The sequence below is a fragment of the Calidris pugnax genome, unplaced genomic scaffold (assembly GCF_001431845.1).
Source record: "Calidris pugnax isolate Ruff unplaced genomic scaffold, ASM143184v1 scaffold52, whole genome shotgun sequence".
Classification (NCBI taxonomy): domain Eukaryota; kingdom Metazoa; phylum Chordata; class Aves; order Charadriiformes; family Scolopacidae; genus Calidris; species Calidris pugnax.
The window spans coordinates 3,011,674-3,037,397 of NW_015090811.1; the positions used below are offsets into that span (position 1 = coordinate 3,011,674).

At 40.2% G+C, this 25,724-nt stretch overlaps 1 protein-coding gene across 1 annotated transcript in view; it reads right to left on the reverse strand.

Moving 5' to 3' along the window:
• SPATA16 (spermatogenesis associated 16) overlaps positions 1 to 25,724 on the reverse strand; it is a 126,781-nt gene that overhangs the window by 76,507 nt on the left and 24,550 nt on the right. The window contains exons 2-3 of the mRNA XM_014938797.1: positions 23,092 to 23,739; positions 8,629 to 8,774 (exon numbers count right to left, since the gene is read on the reverse strand). Of these exons, the coding sequence (XP_014794283.1) occupies positions 8,629 to 8,774; positions 23,092 to 23,718 (773 nt within the window). The 5' untranslated portion in view covers positions 23,719 to 23,739. The remainder of the gene's footprint in view (positions 1 to 8,628; positions 8,775 to 23,091; positions 23,740 to 25,724) is intronic.

Here is a 25,724-nt window from a genome sequence, read left to right on the forward strand (position 1 = left end):
GAGAACAAGACCATGCTCCAAGATCCACCTCCAGCCATGAGCAGTCTCGATACCAGGCTGGTTAATCCAGTAATTAATTAGGAGGGATGTGTTTCAAGAGGGAGGCTTGAAAGAAGAAATAGGAAGGGAAGAAAGTGGTGGACACAGGGGCTGCAACGCAGTCAGGACAATCTCTGTGTGTGGTGATTTGCTCCCCGAGCAGAAGCATCATCCCTTTGGTCTTTTTATCCCTGTCTCTCTCAGGGGAGCCTCAGGTAGAAAAAGTTTTGACAGGAAACATCTGAAAAGGGGTAGCTCTTGTTTTGCACAGAGAAAACTTCTAATCCGCAAAACTGCAAATAAAGTCACTACATCTGAAGATTAAAACTTGTATTCTTGCCAGGTTTTGCCCTCATCTGTCAAATGACTAGGCTAAAGTAAACTTGAAATAGATTTTCATTTATTTTTCATCTTCACTGTAATCCAAAGACTGCCCTGTTAAAAGCCTTTCGTAAATCATTTGGTCAGTTTTTCTCAACAAAACAGTCCTTAAGTAATGCCGTATATCAGCCTCTTTTTTGACATTTTCATTTTTTCATCTTGACATCTCCTCTTAAAGATAATACAGTGTTTGTCCTATTATCTTTTTTTCCCAAACTGTGAGGAGGGGGCAAGAAGGCATGGACTCTCTCCCCATCGCAGCAATGGGAGTACACGGATCAAAGATGCTCTGCTGCTTCTCTCCAAGTTTTTGTTTGCAATCTCACTGCCTGGTGTTAAGAAAGCAGGTGTGGTAAGAAACTCGCATCTCTACATCAAACCTGGCCGCTAGAAATCACATCACCTTTTCCTCTTAGGTGCATGTCCTCTATCAAATTCCTTCCCGAACATAATGGGGGTTTAAACTCCAATCTGACTGACATGAAAAAGTGCCTCTGCTACGATCCACCACATCGTTTGTGTTTGGCCTTTATAGGCCAAGAAAAAGTCAATGAGACGATTCCATAGATGAAGCAAGTGGAAAAAAATACACTTCACCACTAAAGCAGAGAAAAATGAGTTTACATTTTTCCTTGGTAGTACTGTAAATAAAGTTGCTCGTGGAAGTTCATGCAGTATTTCTTTAATTAGAATGGCAGAAGCTTTTTCTTTATCTTATTTGTCTGGGCTTTCCTGTGATACAGTGTGGTCTTCTGTACAAATGCATTTTAATAGTCAATTAGAATTGACTGTCAGAGAGGAACTGGGTGATTTACCTGGGGTAAAAATTCAGTGCTAAAGCCCTCTGTGGAGAGAGTTGAGGGCCAGCCTGGGTCGGTATGGCCGGGTGCTGCACTGGCATGGCCACGTGTCCCTGGGATGGGGTGGCTGTACCGACGTAGTCGCTGAGCTGTTCTTCACCAGAACATTAAATACAATGTCAGTGCAGTCAGTGTGTCAACCAGCATTCAGCAGAAGCCTGTATGCAGTTGCTGTAGACTAATACAATGCTTTTATCTCCAGTGAATACTGTCAATCAGTACAGCTGATGATCCAGCCCCAATATACTTACAGATGAACCTGACAAATCCTGTACAATTACATTGAACCTCAACTTTCTTCTTTTTTTCCCTGTTTCATCTCTATGGCAGGTAGCTTATTATCTGCAGTGTAGTACGAGTCTTACATCTGTTTCAGTCTGCCATGCTCTGCTCTGTGATCCCAAGGGCTGGCTTAAGAGTTCAGCTCTACTAGAGGCAGTCAGACTCCTGAAACTCAAATTTCTGAACCCTGTGATAGCCAGGAATCAGCCTTATCATATTTTCCTGCAACTTGCACATGTGGTTGTTATGATTTTATTTAAATTGTATCTGAGGAACTCGTGGTGGTACATTTTGCTTGCAGCTAACTTTGTATTCTAATCCACTTCTCCTCCCGGTGCTGTTGTAGGGAACTAAGAGGAATGTGCCTTGGATACAGAAAAGCTTATGGGCTTCCTTGCTCTATGTGAGAGCTCACCAAAGCTGACATCCTGAAGAGGGGTGGAAAAAACTACAAACTCCCTGTAGCAACAAGCTGGTGGAAATATTTGGTAGACTTGTGAAAGCAGGCATGCAGAAGCCCTCTCTCCCAGAGGACAAGAGAGTGGTGGTTTCTGTGGGCATTAATATTTAAAATGAGAAGGAGGGTGTCTGTGATGAGGAGAGCCACCTGAAGGTACATCTGAGGGAGGCAGGGCCTTTCTCCTGTGTTTGGGTTCAGTCTCTTGGTGGCTGGACAGGTTCAGACCCATCAGTCCACGGGGAGTTTTCTTTCTATCACCAGAAAATGCCTGCCTGTGACTGTGCCCACCCTGCCCTGCGTTTGGGGACCTTCTTCACCTGCAGGAGTGCAGGTCCCTGAAGGAAGGAGCACCCTTCCTCCCTGCCCTGGCCACCCTTTTTAAAGAAGTGACATGCAAAATTAGATAATGTCTGTGTTATAGAGGAAAAAACTGGAGGACAAAGAGGCCAGAATCACTTGGTAGATGTATGAAAGCAGCTGTAGTGATCACTGCAAACATGACAGAGTCCACAGTGGGTCTCTGGTAATCTGACAAATCATTAGGAATCCTTTCTAATATAGACCACATCACTGAACAAAACAAAGAGCTGCAAACAAAGACAGAAAAGCTTCTACCAAACGGGTGGATCAAGGAAAAGAGCCAAATCATCTTACACTGGAGGAGGATGCCTGGCTTGTCTTTGTGCAGTTGGGTGGTTTTTGTACAACCAATCAGAAATAAATGCAGTTATGGCCTCCACGGGCAAGGACCTTCAGTGCACAGAAGAAACCATCTCATGAAGTTTTCATATCTAAAGAGAAAGGAAGGGAGGAAGTGTGGGTTCCCAAAAAAGGTTTCACACAACGCCTTTTCTCTGTCAGTAAAGTGAAATATAACTGCCATGCTAAAAGGTTTTGCAGCAGCAATTTGCTTTGAATTGCAAGCATAAGATAAATGTGCTATACTGGTCTCGATTCCTCAGCTGTGAAGGTGGTAAAAAGGAGAATGTTCTCCGGTCCAGAACAAAAAGATATTTAGAAAGATCTTGTTTCAAAGCTCCCAAAACATCTTAACACAAGCAGAGATTCTCTGCATTCCCTCTCTTGCTTGCATAATGTACTGCCCACTCACTTTCCAGAAAGCACCACTTTCTTGACCGCTAAATTTTCTGACATTTCAGCCATTAGGACTGTTGTCATGTATCCCAACTCCTACAAAACTACTCAATGTTGCTAGACTTTTCCTTCTATAAGGAACCGTATTTCTTCCTGGGTACTTTTTCTTTTCCCAAATGTGCTTTTCCTTAATAGGATCCCACCACATGCTGTGTAGATAAATGTTTTTGGAATATAGTATTTCAAAGTCAAGGGGGATATAGCCTTTGACCTCACTGGAGGAATTCTCAGCCCATGAAATAGGAACTATGTCACTGATACACCAACCTGGAAACAACATACGATTCAGAGTTCAGAAAGCAGAGAAAATGTTTCTCATTTTAAAAAAAAAAAAAAGTTGAAGTATGTAGAGATATTTGAAATGCTGCATGAGAAGGAATTATTTTTAAGAGTACTTTTGGTTTATATTATCCTGAGCATCTCAATGGAGTAGCTTTGTATTAATAATATCTCATCTATTATGTATATTGCAATATGCCTAACACAATTGCTCAAGTAATTAGGTGCTTCTAATTCTCCTCTTTCTTTTTCTTTCCTTTACTGAGGAGGTGAAGTTATTAGGAGAGTAGTTTAGAGCAAAGTATACATTACACTATAGACTTCCCACAGATTAGCAGCATCAGCCATTATGTTTCTCATTTTTCTACTTCCACCTAAAAAAATCCATGCTCTTTTTGAGCTCTTCTTCTATTCTGCCTTTATTTTAATGCCCGCTGACTGCACTGTATCATAGCATCATTGCATTATTTATTTTTGATTATTTAATATTTCACTAGAATTCCATTCTCCAACTTACTTTAATATATTCCTATTTAAAAGGTGCAAAATAAGGAAGCTGGGGAATGAAGAAGTAGCTGAATATTGAATTTTTAGTCTGAAAGTTCTGAATTAATCTGGTTTAAAGAGTACTGACTTATCATGTCTATAATACTGACCAAGTTTAGAGATGACTTTTTTTTTTTCTGATAGACATTGCATAAAGCTTCATCATTAATAATTATTTTAAACCTTTTTTAAGTGTTTGAAAAATCACTGGGAAAAATGCAGGGGATTTAGAATTAAATCTGTGAGGCTTTAGCTGTTTTAGAGATTTTTTTTTTTTTTTTCCCCACTGTGCCTCCATAAGAGATTCCCTCTGTTAAGTCATCACTAAAGCAATCGTGTACTACTTAACAGAGGTGCTATTTTCTACTTCATGTGTCTCCCTATGAATTGTGCAAGAGGCATTAGAGAGCCCTGCCTTCCACCGAACACATAAAAAGGCATAGCAGAAAAAAGCTTTACAGATTTATTACGTTCTCTATGCATTGCCTTTCTGGGAGGGAGGGAGGGAGGGAGAGAATTGGCAGCGGGTCGTGCTGCGGCGCAAAGTCTGCAAGGACACAGGAAAATCTTTGCTAACCCCCAAAGATTTTCAGTAGCTCTGTAAAGCAGTCCTCATTATCATGAACCTATTTTTCAGGCATTACTAGGAGATAACGTTAAAGGAACATACCACAATGTCTGATTCCCTTTCCTCCTCTCAGCCCTTATGTCCACAAGTTCCAGATGGAGGGAAGGCAGGCAGGGACAGAAGCCCAGGGATGCTCCCCAGGAGGCAGGTCGCAAACATCTTTCCAGGTGGCACTTCCTAAAGCATGTCCTGCCACCAGCCAAGGGCTTCCTATGGTGCAATGGCAATTCCATTGGGAAGAGGTGCAAATGTTCCCCCGCTGAAGAGCTAATTTCTAAAGGAGTCTTACAACACCAGAAACCCCACTGCACCTGGGCAGGGAGTGATCAAAAATAGGCAGAAATGAAAGAAAATGCTTTTTGTCACTTGCTGCAGGGAACACGGTGCTAACCTCTTCCATGTTTTCTACTGCTTGATCCACGTACAGGATCTCTGTGAACAGCAGCCTCTGTTTAGGCAACTGCATCAAGCCAAGTGTCTGTCTGTCTTCAAATCTCATGTGCTGAGGACCATAGTGGCTGAGAAAGTGTAAATGCAGCAGCAAAGAATTATATTTCCAATAGAGTTCTTCAAATCTCATGTGCCGTGAGGACCATAGTGGCTGAGAAAGTGTAACTGCAGCAGCAAAGAATTATATTTCCAATAGAAAAGCTCTGTGTTCTTTTCCCACGTGCAAACAGCAAGTCACATGGTGTCAATGCAGATTTATTTTAGCTTGCTTGGGGGGAAAAAAGCAAAATAAAGAAACTGCAAGGGGATATAGTCTCATTGGCTATCGGCTCATCAAAAGCTGCGTGTATCATGTTTTGAAAGATATACCATCTTCAACTGTCATGGAGTTCAGCGTTGCTCTCTCCAATTTCAAACCAAATTGAATCTTAACAGTTGCAGAGCTGCCTACGTGATGCACCATGGCTTGTTTTTCCACGTGCGACCGCAGCTTTATGGATTTCTCTGTTGGGGCTGGCCCTCTGAAGAGCAGGCGTAATTGAGGGACTGCTCTCCTCTGAAATGCTATGCCTGGCTTCAACACTGTTTTCTTTTGGGGCAAAAATTCAACCACTGACATTATTAGGCTGAGCAACATAAGGCCTAAGTACTAATCTGAGGTTTCTTAGTCAGTTCTTGACTTCTCAGACCTTCACTGTTTTGCCATCTGCTATAATTGAAAATTGCCTTCTGCAACCAAAGGGAAAATCTAATTTCCCAGCAAGCCATATGGGGTTATTAAGATCATTAAACCCTGGTATGCCATAATGCCTGGGCCAAAAGGACCACAGGGCATGTAAATATTGTGTGATTCATTTTATAGCTTCAGATTGCAAGTTAGGAATTATTTTGATGGCTATCTTATGATGAAAAGTGGTGGTCAAGTAGCTTACTGCAGATGTTGCTTGGTGAGGTCAATCCTTGGCGTGTGTGTTCAGAGCTGTGACGGATGAGAAAGGGTTTTAATAGTGTTTGATAGCAAAGGGTAAATCTTTTGTACCAGCCTGACAAATGATCAGAACCCAGCCGGTGTCCTCAATTGTGCCAGCGATGCTAAAGGCAGCCTTAAATTTTGATATTAAGAAACCAGAATGTACAATTTCCACTTTACAGGAGGACCCAGATTTGGCTTCTAGCACAGGATCTATAGCTGATGATATAAATTGTACTCCTTTTCCTTTCTTAAGAATGGGAAAGCTATTCCCCTACAGATGCCTGTTCTTGAACATTTTAAAACTGAGAATTTTTCTTTATTTTCTCTATTTCTCTAGTTGTGATATTTCGTAAGATTTCTTCATAGCAAAGCTCACTTCTATGTATTTGATACAACTGTGTGTGAGAATATTAAAGCTGATTTTTGGTTAATAAGGCTTCAGAAATGAATGCAGGAGCTGTGAAATTTACATTAAATTAAAGAAAGAATATTTCAGTAAATGCAAATAAATGCAGAAATGAATATTTTAATTTGGATTCATGATTAATGCCAAAGGATTACCAGCAAACCATTACAATGTGGTGATGACAGAAAAACTCAATGGGAATAAAAATTCTATATGCACTAGTTAACTGATGGCAGTAAGCTATTTTTAGTAGGAGAGCTCAGAGTAATTTATTTGTGGGTTGTTTTTTTTGCTTTTTTTTTTTTTTTTTTTTTTTTTAAAACATAGCTATTGATTCTATTTCAAGTTTTGTCTTGATGATAACTAACTCTTAAAATATTTTTTACTGGTATACTATTATTTATGTTCCTGTATTTTACAATGTAACAACTATGGTCGGCAGATTTATCCTCATTCTGCAAGTCATTAAAAGAATTATGTTGAAAATAGGCATTCCTGATTGCCACTTCTTGTGATACATAACTAGAGTTAAGAACAAATTGTTATAATTACATATAAGAAAGAAGAGTGAAGAGTTTTTTTTACCTACTTCAGTTTTCTAGTGATCTCAATCTGGCTGCATTTCTTTTCTCTGTAGATTATGGTTTCTGTTTTTAGGACAATTGAAACCAAAGCATGTCTGAATAGGCTTTGGTTTCTGTAGCGCTGGGGACAATACATCTTACTATTTTGAAAGCACGATAATTTAAAGAAGGTAAAGAAAAGTCTTTCCTGTTCTAATTATATTTATACTGTCTAAAGAGCTTCCTCCTTAGTTTAGCATTCTTGGAAATCACAGAATAAGAGAGAGATTGTTACCAATTGTCCAAAAAGTTGGGAGTCCAGTCAAACTTTATATATGTTTTTTTTTCCCCTAACATGGTCTTTGAGAAGCCATGAAAAGATGTGGTTGGCTTTTAGTTTGCATGAGGAGTACGTGTTTTGGGTGGGGGTTATTTTGGTTGTTATTGTTGTGTTGTTTCTGTGGGTGGGTGTTTTAAATGAATCTCTCACTCTTCCTTGCTTCTTGTGCTCTGGTCCACCTAAGAAAATACTTCACCTGAAAGGAATACAGTTTATATGCCTGTTAGATATGGCCTGGGAGTACATCCAATGTTCTCTAACCACTCATGGGCATTCAGGTCCCCAGCCCAGATGGTACTTGGAAGTAGTCTGAAGGATGTACCCCCCCACAATGTGGGGGCACATCCAGGTAGCCACAGCTCTACAGCCAAAAGGTGCTTGGAAAAGGGGTGGGGATGAGTGAGGATGGGAGATGAAGACCTATGTAGTTAAATGAACCTGCTGCCACGATGGCATCGCTTTTCTGTACCAACACATTATTCCTCTCCACTGTGCCAGAGACTATAGGGATGTGCCTCCCCTTTTGTTGTAACTACTCTTTTGTGATTACATTAATTTGAGAGGATTGTATGAAAAAATCCTCACCCTGCACTAATTGCAGTGTCCATCCTAATACTTCTCATATAAGGGGGAAAAATGAACAGAGACCTCAATAATGAAGTGTTGCTGGTAGGACATGCACGCGCTTAACAGAAACTATCGTTATGCCTGAATGCTAATTAAAGACAGAACAAACCCAGCAAAATCCTAACTTGTCTGGAACTAATGGGAATTTCATCTCCTCCATGTGCAAGTTTTGTTTTTGGCTTCCTTATGTTGTACTTGTGGTGCTGGTCTTTGATGTGGATCAAAAGTGAGCCTATGAAGGAATTATGTAATGAAAATAATTTGAAGTCCTCCTTGATCTAATCTGGCTTGAAAAAGATCAAGAGTTCTTAATATCATTACTGTCACATAAGGTTGAGCCTGTTTATATTTGTCTAGCTGCAATCTTAAGGGTGCCCTGAACTATGTACATGACTCACCTGCAATATCCTTGCCTACTGCATTATCACAGCAGTAAAAAAAGCATGGCTATAGCAGGTTAATGTCTTAAATTTTGAGAATTAGTCTGATCTAACCATCAGTGCCACGTGTAACTAGTGTTTTATTGATTCCTCTTTTCTCATTATTAGACTGATTCTTCCTACACAGGATTTATTCATAGTCTTTGCTTAATTTTTTTTTCCAGTCTTAGCAGTGTATCTAATCAATATTTATTTTTACCTGTGTGAATGATTCAGAGCATCATCAGGCTTCTTCAGTTTTAAGTAGCAGATTACAAGCTTTGTCTCAATAAAACTGGCAATACTGGAAATATCTTCTGGAAATGACTCAAAGGCATCGTCTATAGCAGCACCTTTACTGCAAAGCTGTGCAAGAAACAAAATTATTTACTAATGTTATAATACACCTTTTGTTTGGTAGTAATGTTTCTTTGGTAACTGATAAATGGAGAAAAGTAAAATTAATCCTGATTTTAACTAGAGTTAGCACTACAAAAATCAGTACAAATACATGTGAGCATAATATAAAATGCAGTGTCATCTTCCCGGAATAGATAGCCAGAAGAAGAGCTAACAAGCTAAAACGTAAAAAACCCCAAACTGTTAGGAAAGTATGTATATTTTTTTTCCCATTTTCAAAAATAAAGGCTCAACTTCAGGCTCCCAAATTCCATGGCTACCTTGCAATGGAGGTTGAAGGAGGCATCTCAGACAGTTCTTTACTTGTTTCAGTAAGCCAGTGGTGAGTTCTGCCGTAGGCTCTGCTGCCTCTGTCCCACAGGGAGGACAGCAGAGAGTGATACAAGGCAAGGAAACCAGAAACTCTCCCCCTCATCTAATGGGAGGACTTATCCTTCAGGAAAACTGCTATAGAATCAACTGTCTTTCCCATCTTCTTGAGCCATATAGAATTGAGCAGAGCCAGTGACTTTCTCTTTAAATAATGTTCTAACTCATTATGTGCATAATAAGATAACCCACAACTCCTTAAGTTTTCAGAGTCCTCAGCACTGGCAGAGCTACGATGCTGGGCAGGACCACCTTTGGTCCTCAAATCTTTGTTTCATTAATCTACAGGAAACCTGATTGTTGTAATGCCAAAGAGTCGTAAAAATCAGCTTTTAGTTCTTAAGAAAATTCAACTGTAAGCGATTAGATACAACGGTAAACAAATAGATTAAGTCTAAGAGCCTTGTCTTTAAGGACAATAACCATATAGTGCTACTAATGAAAATGCAATTGAACGTCATTTGCTTGGATAAACATCCCTAACAGGATTGTTTAGCGTGCAATGATTTCATCTGACTAAGTGACTTCACTGCAAATCAGCTTTAAAAGTAGATTTCTAATAAAGATTGACAAATTAATATTAATCTAGGCTGTGTGCTTAAACTTTTGGATCCCACTGAGACCAGTGCTGAGGATGCTTACAGCACTGAGATGCAACGGCAGCCTAATGTGGATGAAGGCAGCCTCTGCTTTAGATGGCTGAGGATGCTGCACTGAGATGCAGCCTAATGTGGATGAAGGCAGCCTCTGCTTTAGATGGGGTATAACCAAGGGGCTCTCGCTTGAGACTGGTTTTGTGAGTCACCAAAGCTTGAAAACGGGAGGAGGAGGATCTGGCTGGTTTCTCTAGCTCCTCATCACTAATGAGTTTAGTTATAACAATTAGTTTCTTGTGCCTACGTAGTTAAAATCCAGTGGTTGATCTTTAGAGGGTACAATGTTAACTCAGCAGTTTGCGATCTCTTTAGAAGATTAAATGCGTCAAGGACAAAAAGCTGTTCTATATATACATCCTTCTTCCTGTATGCGATCCTTAAAAGCAAGAAGGATTATAGATCCCTATCCACACTTAGTACCTGCAAAGCTAACCCTATCTTTAAGATTTTTGGGCATTGGTTAAATATCAGCTCAATGCTTTACAGGCAACAAGGGTCATTCAAGGAGGTGTCCCCCTACTTCAGGTGTGAGAAGTACTTTTTTTTTTCCTTTCATATCCCTTCCCTGCTGAGCAAAGTTACACAGTGTGTGTAATAACACCCATACATTTAAGATTTTCTATCATCTTGTTATCAGTAGGAGTTATAAATCAGAGAATTCATCACTTTTAACTTTGCTCATGGTACCATATATATCTGCTGAAGTGTCTCTATGGATAAGACATGCTATATGTAGCTAAAAGACCCAGAGAATTATGTTCACATCAGTGAACATAAAAGTATCATCAAGTTTTTCTGTAATAACACTTTTCAGCTGAATTGGCCATGCTGTGACCTCTGTTAAATTTATGGGGATGAGAGATTTGAGGCTACTCCCTGGACTTTCAAGTTCTTGAATGATTGTGAGAAGAAAAGAATCATTTAGGCATCTCTTTGGTATAAAGTGCCGCAATTCAGAGTTTCCTCGAGTCTTACTGCTGATAGGAAGAGTTATGTTTAGACCCGCATAACCCCTCAGTTATCTTTGACAAAAACCAAGACATGAGACTCTGTAAACCATACCTGAATAGATAAGGATTCAGAAAATATGTTTAAGTACAGTGAAGATTGGGTTCTGCCAGGTCTTCTCTGAGATACCTCAGAGTAAGAGTTCAAAGAATCGAATAATAACTCAATCTTTAATCTCACAGAATCAGAGTAATATTTTAAAGGGTTTAGCCTGTGTTTGTGACCATTTAGGGATATACTTTTCATATCCCAAACTCTCCTGATTTTTGTGTAGCGTTTCTGCAGTCAATCAATGTGTTTGAGAGAGATCCCTAGTTCCAAACAAACAACAACAACATGCACCAAAAATAAGATTCAACCTAATTTTACAGAAATGGCTCCTTCTGTACTAAGCAGAAAGGTTATGAATATACAAAATAGCCTTAGTGTCTGGTGTTAGTGAGATGCACAACCTGATGTACTCCTTGGTGGGAGGGTCATTTTGGTAGCAATATAGACACCACTGTAAAGGTTTGTGTTGGGTGAATCAGCGCAGCTGGACAAGCACATTATTGTTTTTCAAGTTCTGATGGAGATGGTGCCATTTTTTGTGTGTGTGGTTCTTCACCCATTACTGCGTTTTGCTGGCACTTCTCCTGAAAGGAGTTTGCAGAGAGGTGGAGGTCAGTCTCTTCTTCCAAGTATCAGGCGAAAGGACAAGAGGAAATGGCCTCAGATTGTGCCAGAGGAGGTCTAGGGTGGATATTAGGAAAAACTTCTTCACCAAAAGGGTTATCAAGCATTGGAACAGGCTGCCCAGGGAAGTGGTGGAATGCCCATCCCTGGAGGTAGTTAAAAGATAGACTAGTGCTGAGGGACATGGTTTAGGGGTGGATGCTAAAAGATGTGCTGAGGGACGTGGTTTAGGGGTGGATTTGTCAGTGTGAGGTTGGTGGTTGGACTTGATGATCTGAAAGGCCCTTTCCAACCCAGGCAGTTCTATGATACTGATAAAAGGACTTGGCTATGCAGCAGGAGAAAGGACTGTTTCCTTTCATTGTCCTGTCTACCACTGGATATTGAGTCTGAGCCTTTTTGGGGGGTGAGGCAAAGAGTGCCAGAAAGCACCTGAGAAACCTCATTTGGGGAAGTTCCCAGGGGAGGAGTTTGGCAGGGAAGAGGCAGCGAGCTGGGATTTTGCAGCACAGATGGGGACATGGAGAAGAGTTGCAAAAGGACTCACATCTGAGTTTCAAAGGGGAAGAGAAAAAGAAAAACTTCCTAGGGATCCAAAGGAGCCTCTGTAGCTACAGATTGTTGTAACTTTGGGAAACCCTGCTGGACTGAGAGCAAGGGAAGAAGAAAGGCTGTGCCATGTACAGGCATAATGAGCAGGGAGGAGATTTGTTTGCAATTTTCATGTTTCACCCAGCAGAACTGAGTTTGCTTTATCTTGCTGTAGTCTGCAGTCCAATAGCACTACCTTTGAAGATCAAAAGGGCTGTTGGTGTTTTTGGAGTGCTTTAAGCAAAAGGTAAAAGCAGCTCCATTTCACTCCTCAGAATACCTTAAGGTCTTGTCACCATTCAATATAGATCTGGGCTTGGAAAGGCAGTTAGACTTTGTACCATTGAGAGTTTCTTTTCCCAGAGCGATGTTACAGAGTTTTATTTTCATTCTACACCGGCAAATTTGTGGTTACGTCTTTCTGAAGTTGCATCTTACTGTGAGCTTTTGGTCTGCAGAAATCTGGCCAATGTCTTAAAGGTTATAGAGGCTAGAAGCAAACAAACATTTGAAGTTTTGCAGCCGATCTGGGGTTAAACGCCTGCAATGTACCATTTTATGTCCTTTAGGAGTGCTAGCAAATCTAACAGTATTTTGTACTTTCAAACTTAGTCTACCTGAGAGTACCCCTGTCAGCAGATTGGAATATTGTTCCTGAAATAATACGAATAAAATCCTGCCAAAGGATATTTACACTTCCGTAGGGGCTCTTGTTACACCTGGAGGCCATCGTGCAGGTTGTGTGTACGTGTCTCGTTTAGAAGACTGCTGAGTTATCCCATCCAAAGAGTAACCAAGTCTATAAATGAAATGTAAGGAATAAAAGAGTTACCTGCAATTTTTGTGTTAGTGGTGAACTGATGCTGGTTATGTTATGCTTTCTCTGATAAAGGAGATTTCTCTTACAACATGTAGGACCCTGTAAATACATTGCTGAAACCACAGTCGCATAAAAGCTTGTGATAAAGTACTTTGGCAGAGGTCACAGAACAAGTCTTTGACACTGTGAACTTATGTGGTATTAAGGCTTTAATTTTGGCAGTAGCAAGCAAGGAAATTTTATGAGTAAAGACCTCCCAAGCATTAGGTAATAAGAGAGAAAAACATCCCCCCAGACCCACCATGGCCTGGGTAAAAGACCAGTGGAAATGCTGATCATTAAGATATCTTCCTAATTAGCATGTATGTGATTTGAAAGAATAAAATTAGAGCTCTGATGATTGGTACGTTGACACTTCGGAACTGTTTTCACTGAACTCAAGGTGAAAGGCTCAGGTGTAAGAACCTGAGTTCACTCATCATTACTATGGGTTTTGTATATGTTAAATTCAGGGTTATGGTTTGCCTTAAGGAAGCAGGTGCCCGATGGATAACCATCTATGTGTGTGGATATAGATACAGATCTGATAGTAAATTTAGTTTGGGGAAAACAAGTACATTTGGTCAATTGCTGTGTGGCAATGAGTTTCTTTGCCAAATTCCATGAGATCACTCATGTTTTATTCTGGCAGACTGAAATGGTTAAGAGTCAGTCTGAATACAGCAATAACCTCCTAGCCTTGCTGGAGTTGATTGTTTGCTTTTCCTTCTTTTCTTCCTTTTTTTTTTTTTTTTTTTTTTTTTTTTTTTTTTTTTTGGAGTGAAAAAAAAAAAAAAAAAAAAAAAAAAAAAAAAAAAAAAAAAAAAGTTCTAGGAAAAATATTAAACCCTTTTTTTTTTTTTGTTGTTGTTGTTGTTGTTAGCAGAGGAATGTTTAATCATGCCTTTCCATTTTAAAGATAAATTTGTGGTTTTCCCTGGAGTGATTTTTAGAGTGGCTAATCAGAGGGACAAACCTGAAAAGGCAAGAAATATTTAATTAGTGCCTTTTCTTCTGACTAGCCAACAGTCCTAACCAGATGCTTTCACTTCAGAGCCATCCAAGTAATCAGCCTGGTAACGTCACTGCATTGCACATCAGGCACCTGGCAAGTTGAACACGAACTGCATCCCAGAAAATGTCTGCTAAGGAAGGCTACTTCTGAAAATAACTCTCAAAACCTGATAGCAAGCCTCACACGGGGCTGAAAGCAAACTGCTTTTTGCATATTGCACTGTAATCCAGCCCTTAGGATTATTAGGCACTATCAAAAATACTGCAGGAAACCAGCGTCACAAAGAGCAAGTTAATGGTGGTTTTGTCTCGGTGGAGAGAAAAAAAAACCAAAGTCAGTATGGAGAATAAAAGGGAAAGGATTTTTTCTCAATGATATTATTTCATGCAGCATAACTTTCCAGCTTCTATTCAAAGTCATACTGACATCTTGGTATGCAATTTCAGTCAGCAGAGCAGGAATTGTCTATATATAAACCCCTTGTCTTTATTGTTAATGAGATTGGTGTAAATAACTTGCTAGAAAACATATTGAAAATATATAATTCACTACTAAATGTGAATGCAGACGTCAGGTGAGAAGAACGAAATTTACTAGGCTTCCTGCAATGTGCTCTGCAATGGATAATTCAAATAATTCGTACGCATGATATTTTTGGCATATTAGCTGCTCTATGCAGAGTTAGCACTGGATTCGGTAATAGTAATGTGTATGCAGGGCATATTTGCTTTCTGGGGGATATTATTGGTTACACAGTGCTGGCTGAGAGCCAAAGATACCTCAGATATGCCAAGTTATGAAAAATGATCCCTATTTCTATTCGGAAAACTACTGTTTGCGATAAAATTATGGATCTGGTGAGCGTTGACCTTACCAGTTGAATTTACCAGGCTGCTTGCCCTTGCCCTGGGGTCTGGTGGGGCAGGATTCAGTCTACTTTCCCCATATTTCTGCTGAGTTTATTTTAATCCCTATGTCTAGGCTTAAACTCCTTCTTCAACTACAACCAGCTTTTTTGCAGGAACCAAAGGTACATGGCAAGGGTTTGGTGACCACGTGGGGCAGAACATTAAAGAAGTTCAAACCCAAATTTCATGTTCCCCAAAGGCTGGCAGATTTGCATCTCTCTCACTGGTTTGGCCTTTTTTGGAGACAATAGTTCTGCAAAAGTGAGATTTCAAGTCCCCACCAAATTCAGAGGATATAGCATTTTAGTTTGTGCTCATTTCTAGGTGGATGCTGCTTTATAAAAATAAACTTGACGTGAATCTTTCCCTCCCACAGAAACTAACGATGTTCCCTGCAGCACTCCTAAGCCTCAGTCATTCCTGTTTATTGGCCCAACTTCAGATAAAGGCTTTACCTCCCCCCAGTGCAAACTTAGGGGTCTTTCTCATACGGTAAATTTTGCTTCAGGAACAAAGGTTTTAGGAAAATATCATCAGTTTAACTTTAACTTAATCTGTGTGCTGTGCTATAAATCTGTGCCTCTCATTACCAATCCCTATTTTATGGAGTGTTCCCGTTATCAGTACTGCCAGGGTGAGAGGAGCAGTCACAGAAGAAAAACAAACAAAAAATATCCACAGCAACCCCAAAGCTCTGTAATGAAACATATATTGTGGAATCAATATACTACAATAGTTTCTGAGGAGCTTTATATTCCATACAACGTACTGAAATCTCCTTTAGAGATTGCCTTTGTAATACAAAATTTGTCAGTCCTGTGCTGTGAGTCCATCCAGGATCAAACCAAACCAAGAATGGTGTAAATATTCCACAATCAGACAAAAGCCAAAACTGATACCAGTGCCTCCTCTTGATAGGATGGTAGTTCAACATGCCCATTGGACTTCGAAGCAGGAGCATCAGTCTGTTGATAGCGCTCGCAGGAGGAGCTGGCCAAAAATGAGTGTTTTTTTGGAAGCAACTGTCAGCTGGTGTGATGTGACTATATTGTAGCAAGATTTTGAGAACTGTCATGATTGCTTGGAAAAAGCAATATAATTTCAGGCCAACTAATTTAATCCCTTTGATGCCAAGAGATTTGCTACTGCTAAGTCCAAACACAGAGCTATCTCTCTAGCGCTTTTATTAAGGCAAACTATGTGAAACGTTCACTCCATTTTGATGGACAGGATTATTAGGGAAAAGCAATAATTTGCTGAAGCCTTATTTTCATGCCATTTCTGGATATGATGTTAAAGTTAGCTGCAAGGCCAGCTCTCCCCACCTCAGGATGGTGTGGATTTGCAAAACTCCACCAAGAATCCTCTCGACAGTATTGTCAGCATTAGAAACACTGAACACATCTATGCCTCAGGAATAAACAGAAATAAAGCTCTTCCCTAAAGTAACCTAAGCAGAATTCATTCCCCCCTACTTTTTATTGTTTGGTTCACCTCTGTAAAGCTTTTCAGCATTTATATTCATTTTACACTGTCAAAAGCTGAACAGGAGTAAGATAACAAATGGTTCTGGTAGCAGCTGTCACCACCTACTGTCTGTGTATGCCTGTGTGAATCTCTAAATGGAAATAAAGTACTTTAATAACACATTTTCTCTAAACTGTCCTCATGGATAAAGTTACTCTCAAATCAGTCCATGAGCACTTTCCAATTCGGTGCCCACTTCAGCCTGCATCTCTCTCTCTCTCTCCTCTGCAGAGCCTAGGTAGGTATGCAGCAGCTTGATTTAAAGACATTTCAGATAGAAAAATACTTTAACAGCACACCTTCTGCGACTGCTGCTTGCCCGCATTAGCTGCTTTTGGTGTTTGAACCCTCTCCTCCCTTGCCTAATTTTCTTGCTATAAATTAAGCCCACTGTCACTTGCATTTTTGTGCTGCCTTGGCTCTAGTCAGGAAGGGGCCAGAGCCACAAATTAAATACGAATTGCTCTGCCCTCCCTGTTCCTGTACGATACCTTCCAGGAGCAGATGGCAGCCAGGAGGATAAACACCTTCAGTTTCTTAGGACCCTGAACATAAAAGAAACTCAGCTTTGAGATGGGCTCTAAGGCCCTGCTTTGCATTGAGATGGCTGAGGAGGCCTTGAGCCCTTGGGTTTACCTGTTGTTGGGTATCACAATGTCTACAATACGTATGGGGAGTTGTGGGGTTTAGGCACCTAAAGCTTCTGAGATGCCTTTTATGGATCTAGCCAGCAGTGACCTGCCCTGAGCTGTGCCTGATGTTGGCTGTTGAACAGAAGCCTGACACCATATCTTTCAAGATGGTCTAGTGGCTCCCCAAGCTTATCCCAAGTCCTCTTAGTCCTCTTTCTTTTTTTTCCCCCTTTTTTTTTTCTACCATATCTTTCAAGACGGTCTAGTGCTTCCTCCAAGCTTATCCCAAGTCCTCTTTCTTTTTTTCCCCCCTTTTTTTTCCTTCTTCTTGTGTTTCTTACAGAGGAATCTATCACGTGGACCTTGTCTCTGTCTCCCAGTGATTGTAAAACATGTGGTTTACGTGCATGTAGGTCAACGAGGCTTTTGATTGTAAGTGACAAGTGGTGGGTGATAATTATTTTTAATCAAATATACTGCTTAACATTTACAAAGTATGGAGAAAATATTTGGTGCTTTTGAGCACCTGTCACCTCCAGGTAAATAATTTAGTAGCATGTGAGGAAGCCAATTAGAGTTAATTAGAAATTGACTGATCTGCTTTGGCATCAAAATGATTGGAAAATATGACCTGTCCTTTCTGGAATAGGGATGAGTGAGGAAATATATTGTTTTATGGTCAATATGTAGTATTCCTTTGAGGGGAAAAAAAGTACTTTATAAGCCAGATATGTAACAGCAGTTCAGGCAAGAAGAACGGGGGCACAAATCCTTACAGACAAATAGCTGTGCAGTTCCTCAGCTTTATTTCATGGTGATGGGCATGTTGGAAATGTCTAGAAGATTAATAGATTCAAATTCAGTGATCAAAAAATGGGAGCATGTCCAAGTGGATCATTATAACAGATTCCCACCCTATCCCACAAGCCAGATTTGAGCCATCTGTAAGCTTCACATTCCTGGTCTAAAATTTTCTGCAGCCATAAAAGACAATAAGTATCAGTAGAAAAAAAAAAAAAAAATCAATTTCTTGGCTTTGCAGCCTAAAAATATAGCAATGGGACTACAGGGAGAGAAAAACTGCTGATTATCAGGGCTGGTTGTTTTTTGGTTTTGTTTTTCTTTTTTTTTTTTTTTTTTAAGCAAGTGAAATGAGTAGGCTGTATTTAGGAAACTACTTTGTTATTAGAGGCTAAAAGAATATTTTCTAGAGAGTGAAGTCAGCATCTCATGCCCAGGCTTTGGGGGATCAGTGACTTCCATATCTGATGTTCCCTGTTCAAGTCCTAGTCTACTCCCAGGAAGTTTCTAGAGGACCTCTGCTGATGATAAAGGTAGATAACACTAGAAAGATGGTGCTAAAAATAAATATCTAGCTTTTCACATGCTTTCCCTTGAGGACTTTCATGGTGTTAAACTGTATGTAGTTCTTGCATAGCTCCTCTTGGTAAGAGGGGGTAAGGAAAACCCTATGAAGTCCCACTTTCTACCCCTTGCATTCCAGTGGATGACCAGGATTTTGAGTCTCTGTGCTCTAAGAAAGCTGCCTGTGCTTTTCTAATGTGCCCCACCAGTGGATAGACTACTCAAGATGAATCTCTTTTCCCATTGGTATTTATATAGGAAATACCCATTTTTTAGCTTCTCCCATTAAGAAATTGAGAGAAGGCTTGGTCGAACCGTGCTGCCTAACTCTATACTGATATGCAGTTATGTCCATGAGGCACCAGTGCCACAGCTGCTTTCAAAATATTTGCTTTTTGCAGATATTGTTGCCTGGAAGAGGGAGCGTGGTCTCAACAAAGCCTTCCCTGCAAGCAGTGAATCACAAGGCAACGAGCCACGGGAAAGGTTAATCTAAAAACTCAAGGTGCGCAAAAAAAGATGGCACTAATGTTTATCTCCCTGGCATAGGAACAGTGCCCATAATAGCCATCTGTGGAAAATGGAGATATTCCAGCTCGTGGAAGGCACCACAACGGCGCTCTGGTGAATTAATCACCCGCTGTTTGAGGCCCTCACCTCACACGCGGGATGCATTTCGTGTCTCGGAGATATTCTACGCTGAAAGCTGTGTGCTGAGATACCATGGACTTCTTTCTGTGCACAGCAGTCGTGAACCTTCCTCATTTATTTTTTCAGTCATAGGGGAGGATTATTTTCAGAACAACAGGGTCTGAAATTTAAATGTGTGTGGGTATCTAACAGGCTGATGTTGCTGAAGCCTTTTACGCTCTCTCATATTAGGAGATTAGTTTGAGACAAGATCTTTTGATCCTCATAAAGGTTTAATGTTATTGTGTAGCTAAGCTGTTAATAATTGGCTAGAGATTTTATAGATATACGTATATGGTTTCCACTGAGGTTTTAAGCTAAAGAGTGATTTCTCATACCCTTCATATCCCAGTCCAGATGTTCAAGTCCTATTTTGCTATGTTCTAGCAGATGGATGCCAAAAATTTAGGGAAATTTACAGTGTTTCTCAATGTAGTGTATATAATAGATCGTATTATTGAGCTAGGAGGTAGAAGAGTGAAGACTATTGCCCCCATTTCTTCAGCTATTTTCCTCACTAGCAACAGAAAGTACTTAATTCTTAAGCTCTAATGGTGAGAGTTCTCCAAGGCAGCATTATTTTTTCCTCTCCCAGGCCAACTATAATGCAGCTGACTAACATTAAGTCCCTCCTGATTAATTTAATGGTAGCTAAATAGTGCAGAAATAGTGAGAAGCCACCAATTCTTCTCTTGATAACCCTGCCTTCCCGATGTCTGCGGTAGTCAGCAGCATGCTGGCCAACATACAGAAGTCTTTAAATTAAACAGGCATTTCAGTTTTCCTTTCTGACTAATAATTTTCCTTTTTTAAAATCCCAAATCCAGTGCTAGACATTCAGATCTTCTTGTTATTTGCATGTCTCAAAAGCAACACGATCTAAAGAATGATAATGCCACTTGAATGTATAGATGGATCTAGAAAAGACATTTTGGCTTAGAGAAGAGCCAAGAAATAATTGATATTTGCAATATGTCAGGTAGCTATAGCTTTAGCCATAGTATTGAAATTTAATGCTATGCACGGGGTTTTCTGAATTGGAATCTTTAGCTCAAGATGTTGTAATGACAGACTAAAACCTTAATTTCCTTAAATCTGAAAAACGTCTGTAAACATTTTGTACCAGAGACCATAACTTGAATTTTCTGACTTTTGAGCTTGTTACAAGTCACACATCTCTTCACTCATGGGAAATGCAGAGGAATTTTTGTTTATTTCCTCAAAAAGCAATGGGCAGAACAACCACGGTTCCTATCTCAGCAGTTTAAGTTTTCTGGATTTCCCTGAGTCATCTCCAGTTTGTCTATATATGAACAAATAGACAAATTGAAGGCAATGCAGAGAAAAGCAACAAAAATGATACAGGGGCTTAGAAAACATGACCTGAGAGGAAATATGAAGATGACTGAATTTATTTAATTTAGAGAAAACTGAAAAGAGATATGCTAAGAGGTTGCAAGTACAGAGAGAATGGGGTGGATAATTGCTCTTCATGTCAAATAAGGACACAAAAAAACATTATGGGCTATTTTGCACCATTGAAGATCAGCTTACTGGTATAGATGAGAAGACTGTCTCACTGGAGATTTTTTAGAAACAGAGTACAGAAGTGTCTTTCAGGGATATTCTGGTTTTTGCTTTTGAGTAGAACTGGATTAAGAGACTACTGAGAAACCCCAGCCCTACAATTCTGTGATTTCCCGATCAGTCCGTCCACAATTCCAGGAAAGAAGTCTTTAATCTGTACTTATTCTTTCACCAGGATGTCTATTAGCGAGCCCTTCCATTGCCTCTTAGGAGGAGACAAGTACTCCTTTCTTCTGAAGTGACAAGTGTTTTTGTCCCCATCACAGCTCATTTCTCAATGTAGGAAAAAAAAAAAAGCCTAAAAAGGATGGCACTTTTAAATTTTACTCACTTGCTGCTATAATATTTATTGTTTTAAAATAAAATGCCTTCAGTATTGTAGAAAAAAAGTAGAAAGAGGATATTTTCTTGTCAACTGCAAACCTCTAATGTTTCACAAATGTTTTTGAATCAAGTTTGGCAGCAGAGCACTGGAATAAGTATAGTTGGATGGTTTTTCAGGATGTCAAGTGTATAGCTGAAGTGATTGGGGTCAGAGTGGAGATAAGACATTAGGGAGAGTCCAGAGAGTCCAGCCTGCAAGTCTTCTAATCACCAACCATCTTCTTGTAAAGTGTTTCTCTTTTTTATTTATTTTATTTTATTTGCGACACAGACTCTTTAAAATCCATACAGCTACGAAGAGTGGTGTTTTGCATCATGTATCATGGTCAAGCCCTCATCTGCACAGTAAATGTTAGCAGCTGGGTTAATTGTGAGGATATAGGGCATCTTTTAAGGTTTATAGACAGCTATGCTCTTGGAGGTACTGCTTTATCTGTTACTGTAGCCCTAATGCTACCTCTTTGAAAGCAGCCTTTGGCTGCGGAGTGCTACTATTTAACAGGTTTAACATTACTAAAAATTGAGATGCTGATGCCATTATTAAATTTCATTCTGCACACAAGCAAACAGTTTATCATAGTCTGTTCCCAGCAATTGTAATCCAATTTTTGTTATCTCACATTGTTTAAAAGAGAGAGAAAGATAGTGTACATCAATCTGATAAAAATGTTTAAATAACTGGTGCTTTTTTGTGATTATGCCAGTTTTATAGCAGCATTATGGAAACACGACAGGGTAACTAAAATCTGATTACGTCTAAGTCCTTGCCCATTATGTGATTATTATGAACCATGACTTCTACTGGCACATTATGAATTACATGGTCATAATACAAGGGATTTCCAATATAATTAACTGAGATTAGCAGCACTAGAGAAATCTGGGAATAATGATACAACTTTGAACAATCAGTTTTACTGTAAATGCTGCTAGCTCTGGCTTCCAGGAACCAGGAGGCTGGTGGATGTAACTGTGACCTACCTGCTGGGGTTTCCTACACCTCTCTCTTCTCTCCCCCTGTGGAATTAATTGCAACCTTGCCAGAGTGTTAGGAACTCCCTCTTTTACTCTTTTCTTCTCATATTATACTGGTAAAACTCAAGGCTGGCTAAGATTTTCAAAAACATCAAAGGTCTTTAGATACCTCCTTTCGGGGGGGTTCAGGCTGAAACTGGAAAGGGCTCTGCTTTTGAAAATGTAGAAATACTATTGAAGAACAGATCCGTTGAAGACAGCTCAATTTGGAGCACTTAAAGGCAGAAAGTCATGAAAAATCACAGATTAGTTTCAAAGATCACAGCCAAGGTCGTGTTATTTCTTTAGTATTTCAGGCAGGCAAGAAGTATTTCTTTCCATGATAAACCCAGGTCTTGGCTGCCAAAGAGAAAGCTGACTGTGTCCAGAGGGGGTTGCTCACTTCTGGACCCATCCTTTCTCATGCAGGAAAAAAAAAAGAAAAGGATTTCTACACAGATCCGATGGCCATCTTCTAGCTTTAGAGAAAAAAAAGTGAAATGGAGTGCATGATGGAAATGCTGTAGGAGGGAAAAAATAGACTAAACCAGATCTGGTGTTTAACAAAAGGGTTAACCCTTTCACCCCATAGTGCATGGACACCTGGGGTAGGGTGGGAACTCCCCTGACTATTGAGATATCCTTTGCCCCTGATAGAGCTGAGATTGAAAAGAACATTGATATATTTTTTTTCACTCTATGCAACTTAAATTTCCTGCACTTATAAATACGGTTGAAGACTTAGAGAAAATACAAAATCACCTGAGATTTTTTGGTTTAGTCCAGCGCCTCCCTCCTTCTGGGATTTATTTATAGCTCTTAATTTTCAGATTTCATGTGAAATTGCACCTCGGGATTTTTATTAAACCACACACGTCCCAGGTTTGTGCTCTTTGCTCACTTTGCTATTATTGCACCCAGCCAGTACCACGGCAGCCTTTCATTTACTTTGCTGGGGTGGTCGTACGTCTTTAACCCCGTACCTCCAGTGCTGCTGAGAACTGCTCCGCTGCTGCCGCGTAGTCCTTCTGCCCGTAGCACGTGCTGCCCTCCTGCAGGGCCCTCTGAAGCTCTTTGTCAACCTGGGGCAAAGCTCTGCCATCTCCTGTGCTCAGAGCATCGGCTTTTTTAGACCGACGAGGCGCTGATTGTGTCCTCGTAGACACCGCGGGCCCGGCAAACTCAAAGGAAATGTCCTCCTCGTCCACATAGACCAACTCCGTTTCTATGTCCATGATGCTTTTCAGGGGATTATGAGGCAGAGATGTCGGGATTAGTGGATTGTCAGTCTCTGATGTTGTTTCTTCTTTTTTGGCAGCCGGTCCTTCATTGTTTTCTGATTTCCGCTTACGGCTTTTTTTCTCTACGTCATTACTTTGCTTTCCCTTTTTTTCTCCCTTTTTCTCTGCCATTTTTATTCTCTCTCTCTTCTTTTTTGCTGCTCCATCCCCAAGGTGTTTTTCGACCTCTTGCCTTGCTTTGGGAATATCATTCAATTTATTTGTTGCTACCTTTGACTTCTTACTACTACGTATTTGCTGAGAGGTTTCATTCTTGCCATCCATGCTTGTGAGATTTTTTTGGAAGTTCACGTTGCTTCCTGATGCCATGACTTGAGCAAAGAAAGAGTCCTAGGAGAAAATGAACAGTTAAGAATACCTAAATGTTGCAAAGCCAATAAAAGCATGCAAATTCTTTCTCCACCAGGTGTATTGTAGGCACCTTTATGAGAGAACACTCTTCAATCAGTTAGCACACAGAGTATCAGGCTTGCTGTAATTATTTTATCTTTCTTGTGTAGTAGTTTGAGGCATCATAAGTATTTTTGATAGCTCTTGAAAATGGGTATTTGTTCATGTAAAGTAATGCCAGTGTATCGCTTTGTTACGTCTGCAATAAGAAGGGAAAATCTGGCTCTTAAGAGAAAAACAACCAAACCCCTGTGACTGATGGACTTGCATTGTATGTTGTTACGGGGTGCAAAAAAAATCACTGTGGCCTGATTTTTGAGAGCTGGTGAGCACACTGACTGAGGTTAGAGAGGGATGTTTGAAAATCAGCAGAGTGGATGTTTGCCAGAGGGGCACAAGCTCCAAACCGCATTTGAGCAAAATTCAGATCTGGATTTGGGTTTTAAAGCCATTTCTCATTGAACCGTCTGCAAACGACATGCGTGTTGGTAATAACAAGTAACCCTCTCCCGGTAGTTTAACAGCCTAATTCTTGGTTCAGGGAACTGCTAGTGGATCCAAATTGGTACAAAAAGGTGCAAGTCAAGTTCGGAAGCCTCCTCTCAACACCAGCTCCAGTGCAATAGGAAAGGTGACTTGAGCTGCACTATAAACTCATAATTGCCCTCAGATTCAGTGGAAATGCTGATTTTCATCTGCCCCTGCTGACTTCACAGTGAAAAGGTGGAAGGCACGGCTAATTTTCTTCTCTGGTTTTCCATCAATTAGGAAAAGTTTAATTGTAAATAGCTGTAATGATGTCTGTCTTTCAGAATGGTTTGTTGAGCATAAACACTCAGCTTTTAACCTTGTGTTGCAGTTTAACAGACCTCCATATGTTAGTACCAGTTTAATGTACTCAACTGCAGGTACAGATTGTACAGAGGGAAGATACGTATTAAACGCATTTCTGTTTGGCCAGAAACAGATTTTAAGCAATAAGCAACTTGGATTTTAGTGAGGGCTCTTCAGTGTGGGCTATTGCACTTGTAAAAGCTGCTGGAATGTGTCCTGGATGCTGTGGAACGATGAACCCTTACTGTTTAGGGCAACAGGCAAAAATTTATAGAAGAGGATAAGGGGAAGAGGCAAAGGCATTTTAAACCATATGAGAAGCTGATACCAAATTTTAATCTAAATAGGGTTTCAAATCTTTGTCATGTTTCCCCTCCTCCCCTGGCTAAACCAGACTGCAGCCAGCTCTGTCACCAGCCCTGAAGCAGGGAACTTGTTGATTTTTTTTTTTTTTTTTTTTTTTTGCTCACAACCTCCAGGCTGAAAACTTTATTGTAGCAGAACTGCCTGTGGAGAAACTTATTCCCCTTTCCATGACTGCGAGAGAAGGAGCGAAAGGTGAGGGGATAATTGTGTGATTTAAAGTAATTTCAGCAGACTTTTTTTCAGCAATGTGCTGAGCAATCACAACTCCTACTGAGTTCAATGGGGATGGAAAACCACTGGCCCTTCCCAGATAGTGCTCCACACTTGTCAGAATAGAGCTCAAAGGAATCATATTTATAGCAAGCTATTTTGAATGGCAGCAGTAAAGCAGCTGGAAAAGGCTAATGTACTTGCATCTGGCAGCAATTTTACCTGTTTGTAAGACATTCAATCCCTTTTTAAAACAAACCATAGCATAGCCTAAAGATTGGAAGCCGCGTTTTTCAGTGCTGGCTTCAGCACTAGGTAATTTAGGAAATTATGATTTATCTTCACTGTGCAGCAGAGCAGAGATAGTCTAGCCAGCCCTAGCACCAGCTGAGGGGATGAGCCTGATCATGCTGGTGCCATGTCATGCCAACATAATGGTCACATACAGGACTTGTGATGGATCTCCATGTGGCCCCACAGTAGACGGCTACCTGAGGTTCTGGAGGGGCAACACA